The sequence below is a fragment of the Nyctibius grandis genome, chromosome 5 (genome assembly GCF_013368605.1).
Source record: "Nyctibius grandis isolate bNycGra1 chromosome 5, bNycGra1.pri, whole genome shotgun sequence".
Classification (NCBI taxonomy): domain Eukaryota; kingdom Metazoa; phylum Chordata; class Aves; order Nyctibiiformes; family Nyctibiidae; genus Nyctibius; species Nyctibius grandis.
Window position 1 is genome coordinate 59,448,639 of NC_090662.1, and position 20,688 is coordinate 59,469,326.

The 20,688-nt window shown below is 50.6% G+C and overlaps 1 protein-coding gene across 9 annotated transcripts in view; it reads right to left on the minus strand.

Moving 5' to 3' along the window:
* Positions 1–572: 572 nt before the first annotated feature.
* The window catches only part of ZC3H7B (zinc finger CCCH-type containing 7B), a 53,758-nt gene continuing 33,642 nt past the window's right edge, over positions 573–20,688 (minus strand). For all 9 annotated transcript variants that reach the window (XM_068400840.1, XM_068400848.1, XM_068400842.1 and 6 more), the window contains exons 17-23: positions 20,115–20,200; positions 14,396–14,529; positions 9,847–9,952; positions 8,339–8,447; positions 6,461–6,594; positions 5,496–5,659; positions 573–4,709 (exon numbers count right to left, since the gene is read on the minus strand). In XM_068400840.1, the coding sequence (XP_068256941.1) occupies positions 4,517–4,709; positions 5,496–5,659; positions 6,461–6,594; positions 8,339–8,447; positions 9,847–9,952; positions 14,396–14,529; positions 20,115–20,200 (926 nt within the window). In that variant the 3' untranslated portion in view covers positions 573–4,516. The remainder of the gene's footprint in view (positions 4,710–5,495; positions 5,660–6,460; positions 6,595–8,338; positions 8,448–9,846; positions 9,953–14,395; positions 14,530–20,114; positions 20,201–20,688) is intronic.

A 20,688-nucleotide genomic window follows, 5' to 3' on the forward strand; every position in this document is an offset into this window, starting at 1 on the left:
GGCCTCTTCCCCCAGGTGCGATCTTCACCACACAGCATCCTTTCCAGGGGGAATCTGCACAGACACTTCTCATGGCCCAAGCTGCATGCGACTCGGTGGGTAGGGCTAAGAGCATTTTCCCTGGCAGGGTGCACACTGGCAGGCAAAAGAACTGGCTGACCCAGCTGAACAGAGCAGCCTACGCAGATGAACAACCTCTAGATGAAGGTGATTACAAGACCTCATTACTGGAGATTTCAAAACACAGGTCACTCAAACACCTGAAACTATGTGTTAATGCAGAGCGCGTAGATTCTTCGTGCTTGGGGGAAAGAAAAAAAATCTTAAACACACCTAAAGTTCACCAGAACTGTGGGTCCGATGAAGAACTGCAGAATCTGTTAATACACACAGAGGCAATTTCCCACTCAGCAAGAAGTGCAGTAGATTATATTTAAGGATGGCAGAAAGCGAAAGCGATGCAATGCTTGAAGTCCTCCCTTTGCTTCCCTCCTTAGAGCAGGGAAACCTGAAACCAAGATAAAAAGCCTTTGGAGGCTATTTGAAAAGTGCAAACACACACTGGATCAGGAGAGGGTTTAAAGTGCACACTTTTATTTTCTATTACAAAGGCTAAAAGAAGCAAGTTTGGTTTGTTTTTTTTTTATTTAAGAACAAAACCAAAAATGTTGTTAAAACATCTACATTATTATCCTGATACTAGACCTTATGAAAGATACTAAGTTCTTTTTTAATAGTAAAGCGTGGTATTCTTAAATTTTATTAATACAAAGACATATTAAAGGACTCGAAATCGTTACTACCCAGCTCAGAACTGCAGCATCCCCTTGCGATCTTTTCCTTTCACTTGCTAAAACCCGTCTATGTTTGACATACAGCTTCATACAAGCAAAGTAGGGTGTATTTTGGGTTTTTACTTCCCCCTGTTAAGGCCAGGTTAACTCCAACACCAGCATCACTTAAATCCCTGCCCCTACCAAAGAATTTGTGAAAAGATTTTCACTAAGTCCTTCAGCATTTAACAAGTTTACCTGAATCAAAGTCTCTGCTCTGTGTGAGTGAGTGACTCCGTGGTGATTTTACAGGATATGAAATGTTCTTCTAATGTTATAAAATTAAAACATCCCTTTTGTTAATAACCCTCAGATTTGGCTCTGAACTGCAAAATTTTCTTTTTCCTTCACATGAATGAAGAAAAGAGAGAGTTACCACAGGGTCTTGTGAATGCACCACCGAAGCAGCCCTACAACTTGTGGCTTATCTGTTGCAGAGCCGTGAGCGCTGAGCAGTTCTGCTGAGAGGACATAACGTGCTGAAGAAAACCCTCTTGGCTTGATAAAGCGAGACTGTGAAGTCAAAGTGTGAAGCTTCCTGCCTTTCACAATGTCTCTTTAAATAATATAAGCAAAGCCTTATCATTAAAACTTCACGCGCTAGTTAGCAGTATAATACTCTCTCACTGAGATGGGACTGCGAGGACATCCTAGGGGGTTTCAAAAATGTGAACAGGGAAACCTGTCCCATCTCAAAATTTATACCTATCTATATAAAACCCTCCCGTCTTTGTTATTTCCCTTTCCCTAACCCAAATAAAAGTCTTCATATTTAAACTGGAGATGCTGCATTTCCTGGCCTGAGTCCTTTTCCTTTACCCTCATTTAAAAGATTCCTTCGATACCACACACATATAATATTATATAGAGCGATATATTTAATACCTGTGTATATATGCTTCATGGGAGGGGTCACATATATACACACTAAAACAAGTCTGGTGACAAAGTACTGCAACACCACAGACCAGGTTGTCATATCAGGGAAAACAAAAAGAGATACTCGACGCAGTCCCCGTGACCGTGGGCCTCCCTCACCTCACGCATACTCGCCCTCTCCCCGCCTCAGCCCCGCTCCATCCCTCCGAAGCCCCACTGAGCACCTTGGCTCTCATCGCAGAGATGGGGAGAGGGGACAGTGACCCACTCTGTAGCCTAAACAAGTTATCGTATGAAAAATCATGGCGCAGCGAACGCTAGAGTCACGCTAGAGATGCAGATTTGTTTTAAAAATAAAAACACATTCCAATGTTCCCCGATCCAGATCTGCTTCCTTGGCATCTGTGCCCAAGAAAAGCAGAAGATAACCCGGGAGCTGATGCCGACCTCCTCCCCATCTCTCTCTGTTTATAAAGTTGACCACTTGAGCACAAGGAGCACCAGGAGAAGGTACAATCCAGGCAGCTACAGCAAAGGGCAGAGGAGACGATGCAGCACCTGACCCCTCAAAAACTGCCATGTCTGACATTGCGTGGGTCACTCTTCTTCCCCACAGCACTACAGATCCTTCCTCATCTCATCCTCCTCCCCACACGCGGGCAGAGATGTAAATAACTGCTTCCCTCCCCTCTTCTCCCAATAAGCCACCAGTGTACCATCAGATGTTACGGTCCTGGCCCCTTCCAGGCCAGATCTCAAGCTGCTGTACAACCAAGAAGGGAAGCTCAGACCAAACCACTGACCACCATCCACATTTTAAAGGAGAGGAAACAAGCTCAGAGGCGCATTCAGCTTACTTGGAGCATGCAGTATCTCTGGACAGACCAAGACCAGCACGCAGCACACACTGCTCCTGGGCTCTAACTACCCCAGGGGAGCTGATGCGCCTACCTGGAGGCTGGTTTAGAAAGGTGCCAGCTGCCCCCACAGCATCTCCTGCATTTCCACATCTCCTGTATTTCCACATCCTGTCTCTCTTGAAGCTGGGAACCCCAAGGATATGGGAGCAGGGAGGCGAAAGGGGGACCCAGCAATGCCAAAGCACCAAGCAGTTCACGGCCAGATTGTATTCACCACGGATACAGAACTGCCAGCCCCAAGCTCAGAGCAGCTTGCTGTCCTGGGGGACTCTGTATGAAAAACACATCACCTACAGGAGGAGGGAGAGGGAGATATATTTATGTTTGAGCGGATAGTGCCATCCACGCATGCCAAACTGCAGAGAACAGCTGGACTGCAGAAGAGAGGAGAGGGAAGCTCAGGACAGGACACACATTTCCTGCTTACAGGATGAGACTGCCAAGAAAGGACAAGGCTGGCATACAGAGCAGTACTGCCTCTCACCGCTGCCACTATAAAAGCCAAGGATGCTGGCCCAGAGCTCAGCATTCACTGGTTCCCCCATCGTGGTGCATGTCAGGCGGGACAGGAGCAGGCGCATGACTGGGTGCCACTGTGCTGCTCACCCTCCACCGCGGTCCCTGCCCGGGGTCGCATCCTGGCTGCTCTGTGTCCCCACAAGCTCCCTGCCCCGGCTCCGAGGGGAAGGGGGCTGGACTCCCAGTGCTCGTAAGCGCCCTTTCAGCTGGATTCCCATCAGCAAAGCATCACCTGTGCTGCTCAATGGTGTCCTTTCAAATGGGTCCCCACCCAGGTCTTCTGGCAGTGCATGGGAAAATGCAGCTCTAAATAACCAGTAACACACATCATTTAAAGAGCAAGAAGGGAACCCATTACCTCCCTCCCTCTCTTCAGGACACGAGCTGACACAGAAACAGGCTCCTTTTGGTTACAGTCTTCCTCCTGACTGACACTGCTACGTGGGGTGCAGTGGCACAGGGTGTGTCACGGTCTCCACTACACCTTCTAGATGGCTTCAGTCTTACTTGCGCCAGTCACACCAGCTAAAAAAACAAACCAAAATGACCCACCCTGAATACCTGTCGCACACTGAGAAAGACATCTAATGAGGAGTCACCAATTTGCTTTCTGGGTACAGACAGCTGAAACAGTCTGAAGTCACCAACAATCCAGTTCCTGCTCCTGCGAACAGTTTGATTACCTTGCTGCTTTTAGCTACGCTCTTTATACCAGACGGCTGTTACCCTCCTCAGCACCAGCTGATGCTTCAGGGCAATACAGACAGCAGGAGCTTAAGCCTAAATGTTTTAAGCCAGATCTAGTGGTTTTCCTTCTTTGCACCCAAATTCCTAATTCTTCTGGTACTGAATTCCCAGGGGAGCAGGCTGGCTGCAGCAGCGTAAGTGGGGCTTGCTCTGCAGCACTGAGAAAAGGAGCACATGAACTTCACGGTCACCTTTTCACCAGATGTTTGGCCCTTTCTCTGAGCTTTGTCCTCCAGACATCTGCAGCCATACTCTGAATTGAAGGGCAGGGGAATGACACAAGGAGAAATTCTCCAATTTGTAGCCCAGTACAGACTGAATTCATTCCTTTGAATGAAGGACAGTGAAAACAAAAAGATGGAGAGGAAGGAGAATTTGGGGTAAGGAAGAGAGAGAGAAGACGGATCACAAACTCAGTGAGCATGGCATTCGCTGGCCAAGGAGAATCAAATTCACGATTTCATTCACCACTAATAAATCATCATCTCATAATCTTAAAACGAAAGAAAAGAAAAAGTTCTCTTTGCGAGACACAGATCTCGCTCTCCCTGCTACTGCCACTCTCGGAAAACCCCCCCTGTGTTTCTCCAGCTGACAGGCTCCCCCCGCCAGCCCTTACTATACACCATCCCGCAATAGGAAGTTGTATTTCCCGAAGTCGTCATCCCTGGGGCAGAGCAGCATGTCCTTGCGGGCTTTGGCCAGTTTCTGTTTCAGCACCTCTCTCCGGTCTAGCCACTCTGTCAGCTCGTCCTGGCCGTGGGCATAGCGACACTCCTCTCCGTCGGGGCAGGCCTTGCTCTTCTGGAACCTGCCGGCACAAGGAGCGTGATCAGGAGGACACCCCCAGGACAGGGTTTTGAGCTCCCCGTCTGGGATACTCGATCGGGGCCACCGAAACATGCTGTGGACGCTCCTTTCTCAGGGCGAAATGATTCTCCTACAAACCCATGTGCAGCCGGGGAAGGCAACATGGAGGCTGGGCACAGAAACACAGCAGCGAACAGAGCAACGTCTATGAGGGGATTTAGTCAATAGAACGAAACAATGTGAGCTGGAACTGGACCAGCAGGGATGAGGAGAAGCCACCACACAAGAGACGAAATGCCAGGTAACAGCCATGAGAGAGACAGCCTTCTCTCTGACCAAAACGGCATTCCTAACCATCGCAAGCCTTCTGAAGACACCTCAAGGTGCTTATTCAGAGGGTGTGAGACATTCAAACCATTTAACAAAGCATCTGGGATTCCCCCAAGCATTGGGCCAAGCAGACTGTTCAGCAGTCCGAGAGCTGAGAGCATCCTGGCTATGGAGGGCACAGGTGCAGGCATGAAGCTCGCTCTCCTTTTCTAAAGACACGTGCTCGGGAATGTATTTTTACCACTCAGCAGTGTGGCTGAGCACCTCTGGGGTCCAACAGCAGCCTCACGCATCACCCAAACCTGTCAGCTCGTCCCACTCCTCCTCCAAGCAAAGTCCCTGGGGACTCTGAGAGAGGAGGAGGAGGTGCTGCAGGAGGAGGAGGGATGATGGAGACCCTGGGCCTGTTGCCCTGTCCCTGCAGCAGCAGCACAGGAGGGAGAGGAGACAACGGTACCTTTCGCAGAGCCGGAATTCGCCCATGGGGAAGCGGTAGCTCCAGCAGCTGGAGTCACTGTCCGAAGTGAATACCTTCTCCTTGTGCTTCTCTGACTGGATGTGCTGCTGCCATTGCTTCTTGCTGTTGCTGTTCTTCCCGCAGAGCCAGCAGTGGTAGCCCATCTAACCGGTGCAGACAGGGCAAAGGGCCAGTCAGCGTGTTAACAGTCACACCCATCAGCCTTCCCTGGGCTGGCATTGCCTCTCCCCGTCTCCTTCCAGAACATCCTGGAAGCTCCGCTCAGTTTATGACCTCCCACACCTCCCTTCCCTGTCATCTTTAGAGCATCTTGCTGCCACTAAGAGGGAACAAAGGAGATGCTCTGTTGACGTCTACCTACTGCTCAAACAGGCTCAGAGAACAGGTCAGCTCAGTTCACTGACATGGTCCCCCTGCTCCTGCTGATGGCCCAGGTGGGGTCTGACTGCAGGCCCCCAGGTGCACAGGCAATGCAGGACACTTCAGGAGCGCAAAGCCTTACACCAGCCACCACCCCTGGGCTAAGGAGACACATCTGCCTCTAGTCTTCCCAGGCCTCTGTGCTCCCGACCCAGCTCTTCTCCAAGCTTCTCTCTCTTTTCTGACAGGCCAGCAGTGGCTTTGCCAGCTTTCCCAGGAGCAGGCAGGAACCCTCGGGAGAGGCTGAGCCCACACAAAAGGAAACCTAAGGTAGACTCCTACTGACTCAAGGATTAACAGAAAAGCAATTGCAGAGCCTTGCGGACCCCAGATCAATCCCTTCCCACCTCATCTGTGCTGCCCTTGCCGTGCTGCTCCAAGCTGTCCATTTAACCTACGTTAGCACGGGCTCTTTCCCAGGAGAGCAATGCAGTCCCTGCTAACTCACACCTGGAGCACAGGAGAGGGGCAGGCTGTCAGCACCGAGAAGGAGGAGGGATGAAGGACAAGAGATCAGGGATTACCATGATGTCAGCGTAGTCGGTGGGCATCTGGATCTGTTTCTCCCCTTCTCGTGAGGTGAGCGGTGTCCCCTCTCCAGGCTTCCCAGGATTGTGTTTCTTTAGCCACATGTCATAGGTCTGCTGCATATCTAGTACTGCACAAAGGCAACCTGTGAAGTCACTTAGACAAGCTCCCGCGCCGTGCACAAACTACGAGAAAAGGACGAACGCTGGGGCAGCCCTTCCCTCCCCTCTCCAGTGCAGAGGCACCTGCCATCAGACTGAAGGCCTGGGCTCAGGAGGCCTGAGGTCACCTCCTCAGATAAGAGCCCTGGAGAGAGGAACCAAATTCACACCACACCACCTGGCATGGTGGGGGCAGTCTTCTATGGGTCGAGGGGCAACCTCAACAACAGCTACACAAAGTATTCAGGAAGGAGGGAAAGTGCCCCAAGACCTCCATGGACTTCACAAGGTGATTTTCCACCAGGTCTGATTCTGCCTGACCTCAGCAGACACCTCACTCCAGCCAGGGAGCTAAGGCAGAGGCTAGATTCAGATCTGTCCCTTCCCTCTGAGCCTAAGCTTCATCCTCAGCGCTCGAGAGGAAGGAGAGCCCTTAAGCAAGCTGGCCACAGGAAGCACTGGGGAAGGGAGGAAGACCTAATGATAGCTTGTCCCAAGTTCAAAACCTGCCCAGAGCACTGTAGTCAGTGTCTCTTGGTGCTTTTGGTTTAAAATCCACTCAGCATACTAGTGGGAAGGGAAATTTTGGGTGGAAGTTTGACTGCACACCTGCCTTTCCAAGATCAGCTCCTGAGAGAGGCTATGGAAACATAAATGTTTGCAGACACCGATGCGATGCTGTAAGCATGATGCATTAGTGATTTACTCCTTGCTAAGTGGGTAATTGAGGAACTCAAGGCAACTGGGGATAATGAATGCAAATTCCCCCAAACTGGAACAACGCTGCCATTTGAAGATTCACCTTCGTGCTTGAGCAAACACACACCCAGACTGGTCTGATGTGCTTTAAAGGCCTCACCAACGAAATGAGTTGAACTGTAACAAATAACAGCATTGGGCCCAGCAGAGAGAAACACCCTCCATCCAAGCATACAGACCGAACAAACTCGGGGCAGGTTTGAAACCCTTCAAGCCTTCCAGCATCTCCCAACAGAGTTAGGTGAGCGCCTGGACAACCGGCCCTTGCAAAGCGAGTCTTTGTTCCCAACTTGCTGTCGGTCTGAATAAACAAGGATTGCTGCCAGAGAGCTGGCTGTCCAGGACATGGGCAACCCCCCAGCTATCCCCCAAAAGGTAAGTTGGGAGCCTGCATAATTAATTCCAGACAAGCTCCTCCACAAAGGCACCACCCAACGATGTTCTCATTCAGGATCTCAAATCCATCCCTTTGAATGCAATGCCACGAGCAGGGAGTGCCATAGCCCAGGAGCAAGGGATATGAGCAGATATGGGCAAGAAAGCCAATAAGACAGACAAGAAAGATACAGGAGCAGCTACAGGTCAGGACTGGTGCTTTGGCAGAGCTCCATGTGGAGCCAGGCCTGGGACAGTACAGGCAACTGGAGGGACAGCACAGGGTGGATTCAAATAGCTGCAGAAAGGGAGGGCAGCAATGGAGCAATGCAAGAGATGGGACCAACGTGCACTAGTCCCAGAGCAAGGGACTCAAGATATACATGCACGTTTTAAGAAAAGAGCAGCTCTAAATTACTGTAGACAGACCTGTCCCATAATCCCACCTAAGCACATGGTACCAGCTCTGTCCAGCTCCATCTCTGTTGTCAAGAGTATGTTTTAACAGACTCTGCACCCACTGCCCAAATGTCCTCTTCCCTCTCCCCAAACTCTCTGGCCCATGTTTCCCCCACTCACTTTTATTTTCCTTCATGAAGGTCCACATGTCTCTCTCCTCAGGGCTGTGGGCGAAGGAGCAGTTGCCCACGTACTGGCATTTCCTGCCATTTTGTGCATGGATACACAACTGGTAAAAGACAGAGAGCAAACTTCAGCATCTGCACAAACACTCCTTGCTAGAGGGGAAAGTGGGTTCAAAAAACCAGCCAGGGCATTAAATTGCACACAGGAGAGGTCACAAAGAGGACACTTCACATCATTAACTCATGCTTCTTTTCCTCAAGCTCCTGATGACATGAAGGGTAAGTTTTCCCTATAAACACTCAGTTCAGCCCCTCGCCTCTCTCTTGTTGCCATTTCCATAGGCGACCAGGTGCAGGTACGCTTAATGCAGACCCTGGGTGAGACAGCAGGGAGCAACCTGGATAGACCCAACAGCATCTCCTGCTGTTGGTCAAGTTGCTGGTCGCCAAAGGTGACTCATTCTCTGACCATCTCCAAGTGGGTGAAGAGTGGCCTTATGGGTTGCTTAGATCGCACTAGTGTACACACAACTTTACCTCACAGCTACCAACAGCATCATTGCCAGAGAAAATGAGAAGGTTTCCAAGCATCCTATTTACTGATGGTCCGTTCTCTCCCAGTCCTGTCACCAGAGGAGGACCAGCTGGCCCATACAAACTGGGGGGAAGAGACAATGCCGTTCCTCTCTGGCTGGGGCTGGGTGGGAGCTCAGGCAACGTGCATACTTGTACAGCAAACTGCTTTGCTGCACGATCTGCGACTCACCTGCTGGCCTCATCTCCTACTGCAGCAGCTGTAAATAATTCTTGCTCCCCCGCTCCAGCTTCTAGGAACTGGCCTGCAACTGGAGAGTGCTCAAGGCTTCACACATGGCCTTGCGCCTGCCCAAGGACTAAGGGCAGCAGATCCCATAGGGTAGGGGGAGAGGAGCTTTCTCCTTTCAGGGAGAAAGGAAAGGAGAGGGAGAGAGAAACTATCAATCGCCACATTCGGGGCTGGCGTTGGAGATTGGGTATCTGTAGTTTTCCTCACAGCATGTGGCTTTTTAGCCGAGTTCTTAGTTTTGCTTTCAAAACACATTGTGAGCAAGTTTCACAATCTACAGCAGCACAGCCACAGCAAAGGCAGGGATAGGCTTCTCCCAAGCATTCCGTCTTGCCTCTCACCCACATTGAGAAACCCTGACCTAAGGGGAGACTTAAATCTCATTTCCAATCCCTGTGCCAGCCACTTCTTGAGATGGTGACTGCATTAATAGCAAAGTCAGAAATTCACAAACGTGTGTTTAAAAGTGGTTTAAAAGGGTGCTGCTCCTTTTTCTGCTCCACCCTTTTGCTGGATGTGCTTAAGATCTTGCTGCCACCAGTCTGTCCGTGCTTCACACCTCAGCCAACATGTGCCTGCCTCCCTGCCAGGTCTACAAAGGACCAACCCTCAAAACACTGCACCGTGGTGGGAGGGAAGGGGAAGGAGCACTTGGCCGTGCTGGGCATGGGGCTTACATCATATTGCTGTGGGAAGTTGCGGATGGAAGGCAGTGGTCGGACAGACACCCACTTCTTCTTTGCTTTGGACATCACCAGCAGGACGCGACGTTCCTTCGTCCAACTGAAGAAGAGAGAACCAATCAAGAGAGGCAAAAGGAAGAGCAGAACAAGGTTTTGTTTTCCTCAGAGATCCTTAAATATTGAGAGATGACCATATCCTCCTGTCCAGCTTGTCCCTGCACTATCCATCTGCTCCTAGACATGCACATCTGTGACAGAGAAGCCACAAGAAGGGTGTTTTAGGAGGATTTCTCCCTGTACTTATCACCTGTTTCCTGGGGTATCTCTTCTCACAAAGCCACAAAAGTCTCTTCCAAGTCTCACACGGCATCACCATGGATTACTAAACAGCTGCATTCCACCCTTCGACACAGCCAATTCTTGTGCAATCAGATCCATGAAAAACATTTGGGAATATTTTCTGCTTGAAAGGTGCAGTAGAAATGCAAGTCATTACAAGCACTGTCTTATGAACAGGTGCCAGAAAGTATTAATTCTCCTGCAGCTCCAGCAACTGATCACCAGGAGATACCCTGGGCAAAACTCCCAGCTCTATTCAGCAGCTGCACAAAGAGGTGTTATCCTTCCCATTCCAGGAAGCGATCCTCACTGGCTCACTTCCTCCAGCAACTGCTGCTTCTGTCTTTTTTTCAACAAAGGTCTTACATTTCACAGAATCACAGAATCACAGAATGTTAGGGATTGGAAGGGACCTCGAAAGATCACCTAGTCCAATCCCCCTGCCGGGGCAGGATTGCCTAGACCATATCACACAGGAACGCGTCCAGGCGGGTTTTGAATGTCTCCAGAGAAGGAGACTCCACAACCTCTCTGGGCAGCCTGTTCCAGTGTTCAGTCACCCTTACAGTAAGGAAGTTTTTCCTCAAATTTAAGTGGAACCTCCTGTGCTCCAGCTTGCACCCATTGCCCCTTGTCCTGTCAAGGGATGTCACTGAGAAGAGCCTGGCTCCATCCTCTTGACACTTGCCCTTTACATATTTATAAACATTAATGAGGTCACCCCTCAGTCTCCTCTTCTCTAAGCTAAAGAGACCCAGCTCCCTCAGCCTCTCCTCATAAGGGAGATGTTCCACTCCCTTAATCATCTTCGTGGCTCTGCGCTGGACTCTCTCTAGCAGTTCCCTGTCCTTCTTGAACTGAGGGGCCCAGAACTGGACACAATACTCCAGATGCGGCCTCACCAGGGCAGAGTAGAGGGGGAGGAGAACCTCTCTCGACCTGCTGAACACACCCCTTCTAATACACCCCAGGATGCCATTGGCCTTCTTGGCCACAAGGGCACACTGCTGGCTCATGGTCATCCTGTTGTCCACTAGGACCCCCAGGTCCCTTTCCCCTACGCTGCTCTCCAACAGGTCTGTCCCCAACTTGTACTGGTACATGGGGTTGTTCTTGCCCAGATGCAGGACTCTACACTTGCCCTTGTTATATTTCATTAAATTTCTCCCCGCCCAACTCTCCAGCCTGTCCAGGTCTCTCTGAATGGCTGCGCAGCCTTCCGGCATCTCAGCCACTCCTCCCAGTTTTGTGTCATCAGCGAACTTGCTGACAGCGCACTCTAATCCCTCATCCAAGTCATTAATGAATATATTGAATAGAACTGGTCCCAGTACCGACCCTTGCGGAACTCCGCTAGACACAGACCTCCAACTGGACTCTGTCCCGCTGACCACTACTCTCTGGCTTCTTTCCTTCAGCCAGTTTACAATCCACCTCACTACCCGATCATCCAGACCACACTTCCCCAGTTTAGCTGCGAGGATGCTGTGGGAGACCGTGTCAAACGCTTTACTGAAATCGAGATAGACCACATCCACAGCTTTACCATCATCTATCCACTGGGTAACATCCTCATAAAAGGCTATCAAGTTGGTTGAGCAAGACTTCCCGTTGATGAAGCCATGCTGAGTGCCCCTAATGATCCCCCTATCCTTGATGTGCCTAGAGACAGCACCAAGAACAAGTTGCTCCATCACCTTTCCAGGGATGGAGGTGAGGCTGACTGGTCTATAGTTACCCGGGTCCTCCTTCCTGCCCTTTTTGAAGACTGGAGTGACATTCGCTTTCCTCCAGTCCTCAGGCACCTCTCCTGTTGCCCATGACTTAGCAAAGATGATGGAGAGTGGCCTAGCAATGACTTCCGCCAGCTCCCTCAGCACCCGTGGGTGCATCCCATCAGGGCCCATGGATTTATGGACATCCAGGTTGCTTAATTGGTCCCTGACCCAGCCCTCATCAACCAAGACAGATTCCTCCTCTATCCTGACTTCTTCTGAGGCCTCAGGGGTCCGGGGCTCCTCAGGACAGCCTCCAACAGTATAGACAGAGGCAAAGAAGGCATTCAGTAACTCCGCCTTCTTTGTATCCTCTGTCTCCAGGACCCCCACCTCATTCATCAGTGGGCCTACATTGCCTCTAGTGTTGGCTTTACCTGCAATGTATTTGAAGAAGCCCTTTCTGTTGTCCTTGACCTCTCTTGCAAGGTTTAATTCCAAGGAGGCCTTAGCTTTCCTAGTTGCCTCCCTACATCCTCTGACAACAGACTTATATTCCTCCCAAGTGGCCAGCCCCTCCTTCCACGATCTGTACACCTTCTTCTTCCACTTGAGTTTGCCCAGCAGTTCCCTGTTCAACCATGCAGGTCTCCTGGTACCCTTCCTTGACTTCCTACCTGTTGGGATGCTCTGATCTTGAGCTCAGAAGAAGCAGTCCTTGAACGCTAACCAACTATCTTGGGCCCCCTTACCTTCTAGTACCCTGTCCCATGGGATTTCCCCTAGCAATTGCTTGAAAAGGCCAAAGTTGGCCCTCCTGAAGTTCAGGGTTGTGATTCTGCTAGCTATTCTGTTCCTGCCACATGAGATCCCGAACTCTACCATCTCATGGTCGCTACAACCAAGGCTGCCCTCAACCTTCACCTCTTCAACCAGACCCTCCTTGTTAGTGAGGATCAGATCCAGCAGCGCTCCTCTCCTAGTTGGCTCATCCACCATTTGCATCAGAAAGTTATCATCAATGCACTGGAGGAACCTCCTGGACTGGGGATGGCTGGCTGAGTAGGCCTCCCAGCAAATATCAGGGTAGTTGAAATCCCCCATGACAACCAGGCCCTGTAATTGCGAGACTGCTCTCAGCTGCCTGTAGAAGGCCTCATCGCCCTCCTCATCCTGATCTGCTGGCCTGTAATAGACACCCACAACAGTATCACCCCTGCCAGCCTGCCCCTTAATTCGCACCCACAAACTCTCAACTCGCTCCTGATCTGCCCCTGGACAGAACTCAATACATTCTAGCTGCTCACTCACATAAAGAGCAACTCCACCACCTCTCCTTAGCGGCCTGTCTTTCCTGAACAGGACATAGCCATCCATGACCACATTCCAGTCATGCGAGGCGTCCCACCAAGTCTCTGTAATTGCCACTAGATCATAGCCCCCCGACCGAACACGGATTTCTAACTCCTCCTGCTTATTCCCCATGCTGCGTGCATTGGTGTACAGGCATTTGCAATAGGATGCTGGACTGTGCCTTTGGAGCTTGTGTTATGGGAAGTGACGTCCTATAAACCCCTCCATCCTATCCTGCCAGGCTGCCTGGGTGAGACAGGCCACAGTTTCCATGACCCAATGGTGACTTCCCAGCTGATATTCCTCTTCTAGGGGGCTTATAAGAAAGACGGCGACAAACTTTTTAGCAGGGCCTGTAGTGATAGGACAAGGGATAATGGTTTTAAACTAAAAGTGGGTAGATTCAGACTACATACAAGGAAGAAATTTTTTATGATGAGGGTGCTGAAACACTGGAACAACCCAGAGAGGTGGTAGATGCCCCATCCTTGGAAACATTCAAGGTCAGGCTGGATGGGTTCTGAGCAACCTGCTGTAGTTGAAGATGTCTCTGCTCTTTGCAGGGGGATTGGACTAGATGACCTTTAAAGGTCCCTTCCAACCCAAACTATTCTATGATTCTGTCACACCAAACATCCTCATGGGCCCCAAGGAGCCAGGAGGTACAAACAGACAAGACATGCACCAGAGAAGAGCAACCAAAGCAATGAAAGAGCCAAGGAAACTAATTTAAAAGCAAGCAGAATACCTTGAATCATTGCTAATAGTGACCTCACAGACATGTGCAAACAGCTAGGAGTATAAACAAGTGCAGAGGAGAACTGTATTTGTGACCTTGTTAAGAAGAAATGATAGCAACTGGGAAAAAAGAGAATGGTGGGAGCTGGACTGCATGCACCAGGAGTAACAGTCTGCACAATGCTGGCAGCAAATACAAACAGTAAAGAAGAGAGCTGGAAACTGGAAAACAGCTATCTGCAATGCTTGCTATAGGGACAAACACCCCAAGCAGCAAGAGGCTGCTAGGAAACCTTACAGCCTCTTCCAAAGAGGCCAAATGAAGCCCTGGAGAAGGTAAGAGGAGAAATTCCTGCCCTTGAGGAAGGGTGGGGGAAGGAGAAGATTGCGTTGCTCACCAGTGGCGGGCTTTGGCGCTACAGTACTTGAGGTCTTTATCTGGCTCCACCAGCTGTCCGTTCCTCCAGCACTGGCCACAAACAAATTTCATCTGTAGGTCAAAGGTGCTTGACGTGGGAGCCCGGGGAGAAGCCTGGCGAAGAGAAACACAACCTCAGGTGAACAGAGCCAAAATGCAACCCCCAAACTGCCACGGAGATGCTGGCGGCTCCCCGCACGCCCGCATGCCAGCAACAAGCCAGATTAATCGGAGACAGCCCAGCTCTCCTTTGCCAGTGTTAGCTGGTGGCCCGTTGACATATCAGACAGAAGCAAAACACTGCTTGCTTCAGCATGATTTCCTGGGCTTTGACGTCTGGCCAAAAGCACAGCCAGCCTGGCAGCTTCAAGCACTGACCAGGCCTGGCTGTGAAACCCCTGCAGCCTGTCTCTGTGTACAGACATGCTTTGTGAGATCTGCCCCAGCGCTTAATCCCCACTTCTCCACAGGGAGGGCAACACATGTTCCCCTTGTTACCCATGGAGAGAGCTCAGTCGCGCAGTCGAGAGAGCCCCCTCGGGAGGAAGCCAGGCCGTGCCACAAAGCAGGACCCACCACTCCTGCTTTTGGACCAAGAGGCTCGTGTCACATCTAGCATTTGACACACTGAAGTCAGAGGTGGGTCCTCTTGTTGATACCCTTCCAAGCCATTTCTGGGCAGGTTTCCATCTCTCACAGTTCCTTTGCACCGGGTTTCACAGGCAGTTAATCATGATCTCTGGACAGAGGTACAACCGTCAAAGCACATATTTCATATCCTCTCAGCCACTTCACTTGATTTGCCTTCTACCTGTCCCCATGAGAAGGCTGTTTTGGGATTATGACTAACAAATTGTGGAGGAAAAAAAAAGAAACCAGTCCCACATCATCGCTGCCTTGTGTTTTCTGAGCAAATCTCTGGAAAGCCATTTGCATTCTGTATCACCACTGGAAGACATGAGGCTGGTGTCTCCAGTGCATTTCCTAACCAAAGAGCAAACCTGACTTGATGCCAGTGGCCCTGGGCACAGGAGTATGTGAGGATACAAGAGAACACCCCAGTCATCAAGCCGACCACAAAGCACAAAGGTCATGTACCAGTAAAACGGTTCTCTGACTGCTAACCACATAAGCAGCCCATACCAGCTGCCACGCCTTGACTTCTAACCCTGAGCATCTAACAATGAGCAGACAAGCAAACTACGTCCCAGAGGAGCAGGCTTCTGCTAGCAATTGATTAGCAGTAGCGTGGACCCTATGTGCATCCCTTGGCAAAGGGAAAATGGCAAGCACAGGTGGTGCAGAATCAAAGCATCTCCCAGGAAACGCTACATAAGCTATCGACTACCACTCTGCGTCCTCCAGACCTAGTCTTTCAGAGAAGCAGAGCTGACATATCCATCATGGTCCTCTGTCGCTGTGAAAAGCTGACCATAGAGCTGACCTTTGCCTGTGCTGACTGCAAGAGGCCATCACTGCTCTGGATGTCCCAGCAAAAGGATCCCTCCAGAGAACCATCATCTCTCTTGAAAAGCAGCAGCGATTCTGGCCTACGCGCCTGCAAGACAGCCTTTCTGGTGGCATCCAGCACATGACTCATTCCACTGACAGCTTCCACCAGTGCTGGTGACCACCAAGAACACATCAAAGCGTCCAGCTGCGGGATGAGCAGGGTTGAGACCTGGGATATCACAGAAGGCAGTAAGGTGCCTCCCTCTCAGATGTGTGGCCTTCAAACAGTAGCTTTAACCTCGACTTGGTCTCCAAAGGAAATTAAGCTACAGCTCGCCACTGACCCACCAAGGTCTAAGACAACAAAATGGCACTGCTGGCATATTGCCTTTTATCAGCCCCATGCTATCTGCCACGTAATCCTCCAGGCGACAGATCTCTCAGCACAGCCAGGAAGCTTAGCTCAAATCTGCTGACCCAGCAAAAATAAAAATTGAGTGGCTCCAGAAGGCACAATCGATCAGAGATAAAGAAAATGTTTCTCGGGTAATTCTGGTGATCTGGGCTGCTTTTTCCACAAATTCTTAACCAAAAGAAGCCCTGTGCATTTCTTCATCAGTCATGCAAACTGCTGGTCAATTCACTGGGCGTAGAATCATAGAACCATTTTGGTTGGAAAGGACCTTTAAGATCATCGAGTCCAACCATTAACCTAACGCACGTATGCTCCCAGGGGATTAGGAGCCAAGTGAAAAATCAAAGCTGCTGCTGTTGCTGCTACATGACTGCATTTGTAAAGGCAAGACACATACCTGGCAGGCTGCTGATAACCAACAGTGTGGAAATTAGTATCACATGAGGCTCTAGCAGACAAAATGAGGCAAAAGTGCCTCGGGCCGTGGCACCGCCCCTTGCTACGAAGCCAGACAATATACTGTTAGAGCTATGCACCACGGCAACCAAATAAATAAAAGTCTTTGGCACGCTCTCCAGGCTTTGCAGAAAGCAATAGCCCCAGCACGGCCACTTGTGTCTCCCAACTTCAGGAACCCCTCTCAGCGATACTGAATTGCTCTCTGGAGAAGCCACGTGCCTCAGGGGACTACATGAGAAGCCCAGGTTACTCAGCCACCTAACCAAGTGAGCTGTACTTAGGTGCAAGTACCCCTTATTACAGACTTTCCTTTCCTCTCCATGCTGAAATTGCTAATTCTGAGGCCAGTTTTTATGGGGGTTCTGCAGCTGGCTAGTGCAGTAAAAACACAATAGCCCTCAAAAATGAGCGCTGAAACCCCTCAATTCCTAGGGATGTGATGAGAGGACACCCAGCTACCTACAACAGTCTCTTCTGCTGACGGCCTCTTCAATCTGCAGCCACTGGGTTTACTCCTACAGCAGCCTCTGTGGGGCGAAATTTGTGGGGCCAAGTGAGAGATCCCTGGCAGGTGCTTAGCAAGCAGTGTATCTTCATCTTCCACTTCTTGCTAAGCCTCCTGGCCTGCATTGTCACAGCTGCTGGGTCCCTGTATGCTGCCTGCCTCTTTTCTCCACAATTGGATAGCCCCAGCCACTGAGTCCAACTGGCAGCTGTGACAAAACTGCAGAAAAATCCCAGGGGAGCGACTTTGCTTCCGGGGGTGAGCGTGGATCACACAGGATGGTGGGAAGGAGGGGTCTGCTTTTACAGCACTCCTGGGAAGTTGTCTTTGCCAGGCAGCCAACTTTGAAAGCTGGAAGGATGCTGAGAAAACTCTGAGTCACGTTAGCCTGCTTGGACGGGAGAAAATAATGGCGAAAGTAAACATCTCTCAACAGATATGTTAGTCCTGCCCGCGGGGTCTTCGGCAGCAAGCCAGTGTCTCATCCCGGAGCACAGCCCTCTGGCTGAGTACGTGCTAAAGCCAAAGCCATGATTTGCTATTGCAAACACATGCATCTGACCGACTTGACTCCGTCTCCCTGCACGGTGCCAATGCCAGGCTGCCAATATCGACAGAAAACTGATGGTGCTGCTGGTAGGCACCTTCTGACTGTACCAACAAGGCTGCCACTTCGTCTCCACACAAACCAATGCCCTGGAAGAGTGGAGGGTGCGGTCCAGCTCTGCAACAGGCATTTGTGGGGCACAACCAAGCTTTGCCATTGGCCATCAGCCCTAACACTGCCCACAGGGCCCAGAAACTGTAGCTCTCTGCCCATCCCCTGACAGCTGATGTAGCAGGCGCTGGTGTTTCTCTTCCTGATCCTCTGCCCCCTGCAAGCCCCAACAGCCAGAAACGAAACCCTCGCTGAGCATTCAGATCCCACTTGCTTCGGAGGACATGCTCTGCCCATGCCTGCTGAACAACTTGTTCTTCCAACAGCAGCACCTCCAGAAAGAGGTGAATTTGAAGCTGCAAGGCTTACAGGAAAACAGCTGTCCATCTATCTTTTTTTACCCCCAGATTACGCACAGAGAATGACAAGACAGAGCTTTCTGGAAAATGCAGACAGATCCACAGCAGGCAGGACAGAACCAGTCACATGACTTCACTCTCCACGGGGCAGGGATTGCTGATACAAATCCAACTACTGTCACAAACTGCTGCAAATTCACGCTTACTTTCCCTCCACTGTGGAGATAACAGGCAGCTGCCTCTGTCTCTACACCAGGCAGAAAGAGATGATAGCCAGCTCTGTCTGCAGCGACCATTCAGATCATCCAGGCTCACTTCTCATAAAATACAGGCTGCAGAAACTTGTCCTTTCAGTTTCCTGAGAGGCTAGAACATATTCCTTAAGCAAGTCAGACAGCTTTGGGAACTAGAGACCTTGGCTACTCTGGACTGCTGCTTCCCATTCCTCTCCCCCAACCATTTCAGACCCCAACAGCAGAATGGGCTGCACAGGTAGGTTGCTGAGCATCTCCTCAAAGATGACTCCATCTCATGCAGCTTAACTAGTACATAGGTGGACACAGAGCCCACGGCAAGCATCAATGCAGTCACCTGCATCTTTCCTGTTGATCTAACCCATGCCCATCAGATCTGCTTTTCCCCAGCATCAGTGTCCTGCAGCCTTCAGAACTGCTGCAGCCCGTAACCTATCAAAAAAAAAAAGCTGCTACACACCACATGAGTGACTCAGATCCCTTTCCCATAAAACACCTCCTCCCCAGGGTGCTCATAGGCTGCACTCAGTGAAGTGCAGCACCCAGTCCCTGCAGAGGGACTCCTGGGTGAGAGGTCCCTGACAAAGGTGAAGCACCCTTGCTCTTACAGTAAGGCACAAGCCAAGGGGTGGCAAGCCCAGGCCTCTACAAGGGGAAAGCAAGCTGTCAGGTGGGAACAAAAATAATTCACGACAATTTCCCCACCATTTTGCAGGGGAGAGAATTGCTCCTACGCCTGAGAGCTTGCTAGGAGGCATGAAGTTTCTCATCTCATCAGACATATCTTCTGAAAGTAATTAAAGAACAAAAAACTTCCTGTTCTAATGGCAAAACTGCTTTAGTTCAACCTCGGGGCTGGGATGGGAATTATCCTCACTGGGTGGGCTCTGCTCCTACAATACAGAACAGCCCCCTGGGGAAAAAAAAAAGGATAAGGTAGCACCACCCCTAGCCAACAGGTTGGAAGAAAGCAAAGAGGCGCCCTTTGCTTACAACACACCTCTCCAGAGAAAGCTCTTGGCAGTGCTGGAGGGTGCAGCCAAAGGCATCTTCCCCCACACTGAGAGACTGGTGGCACAAAGAGAGGCAAAGCTCACAGCCTCCTCCTGGCAAGGTGCCACTAGAATCTCTGCCCAGCCTCAACAGCACCTGAGCTGCAAGTTCCACCCACTCCTGCATTTAGAGGAGTCCTGTGGGTCACGAGTCATTTCTTAGAGTCCTTCAAACTGCGGTATCATCCCTTGGCCACTAAAGGGCAGCAGGACACCTTTGGTCGCCACTCTGTGTGGCCATGGTCCCCAAAGTCTCCCGATTTCACAGGCAAGGTGTTGCAGGAAGCGCCACTCTCTGCACATTGCCCTCCCTGCTCTGGAGGCTTCATCCCACCACGGAACAGAGCAGATAACGACGCTGCAAAACAAGGCACAAAGCTCATCACTAGTACTGCAACCAGGAAAGCTCTCAGCTGTCCTTGTCCTCAATGGCCATCCTGGTCTGCCTGGGACCTGTCAGGCACAGCAGTGGGAGGAAAAGAGAGAAAGTGCTGGAACAGTTGGGAGCAAAACCAGGCTGCAAGCCCTAGATGCACCTTACTTACCATGCTGTTGGCTGGTTTGCTGGCATGTGCCTCCATCTGCTGCCAGTACTTCTTCGATTCCTGCACGATATCTTCGTGGGTCATTCCTGGGAACAAAAGGAGACAGGACTGAGCCACCCTGCTTTGGCCAAGAGAAGGCAGGGAGGGAGGGGTTGCAGGACTTCTTAAGTTGGGGCTTAGGAACCCCTGTGTGGCTGACAGCTCCAAACAGTCCCACTGGTAATGTCAGGACATGGGTTATGAGGGGACCCACCACAGAATGTGTTTATGCACAGGCTAAAGCAGCTCCTCTCTCCACACAAGCCAAATGAAAGGGGAAGAGTCTGGTCTCCTGGGCTCGCTCAGACCTGGCGTTCTGCTCAGGCTGTCTGCAAAGGATGCAGATACTGCCTCCAAGATGATGACTCTTGACTAGGGGTCAAGACCTTGACCAAGGCTGTCCCCAACACTGTATCAACAGATCCTACCCAACACCCTGAAGACAACGCTTTGTTACTGTTGATCTAACTGTATATTGGAGTTTTTGCCATTAGCTTGGAAGATCACAGATATCACACTGAGACATCTAGCATCT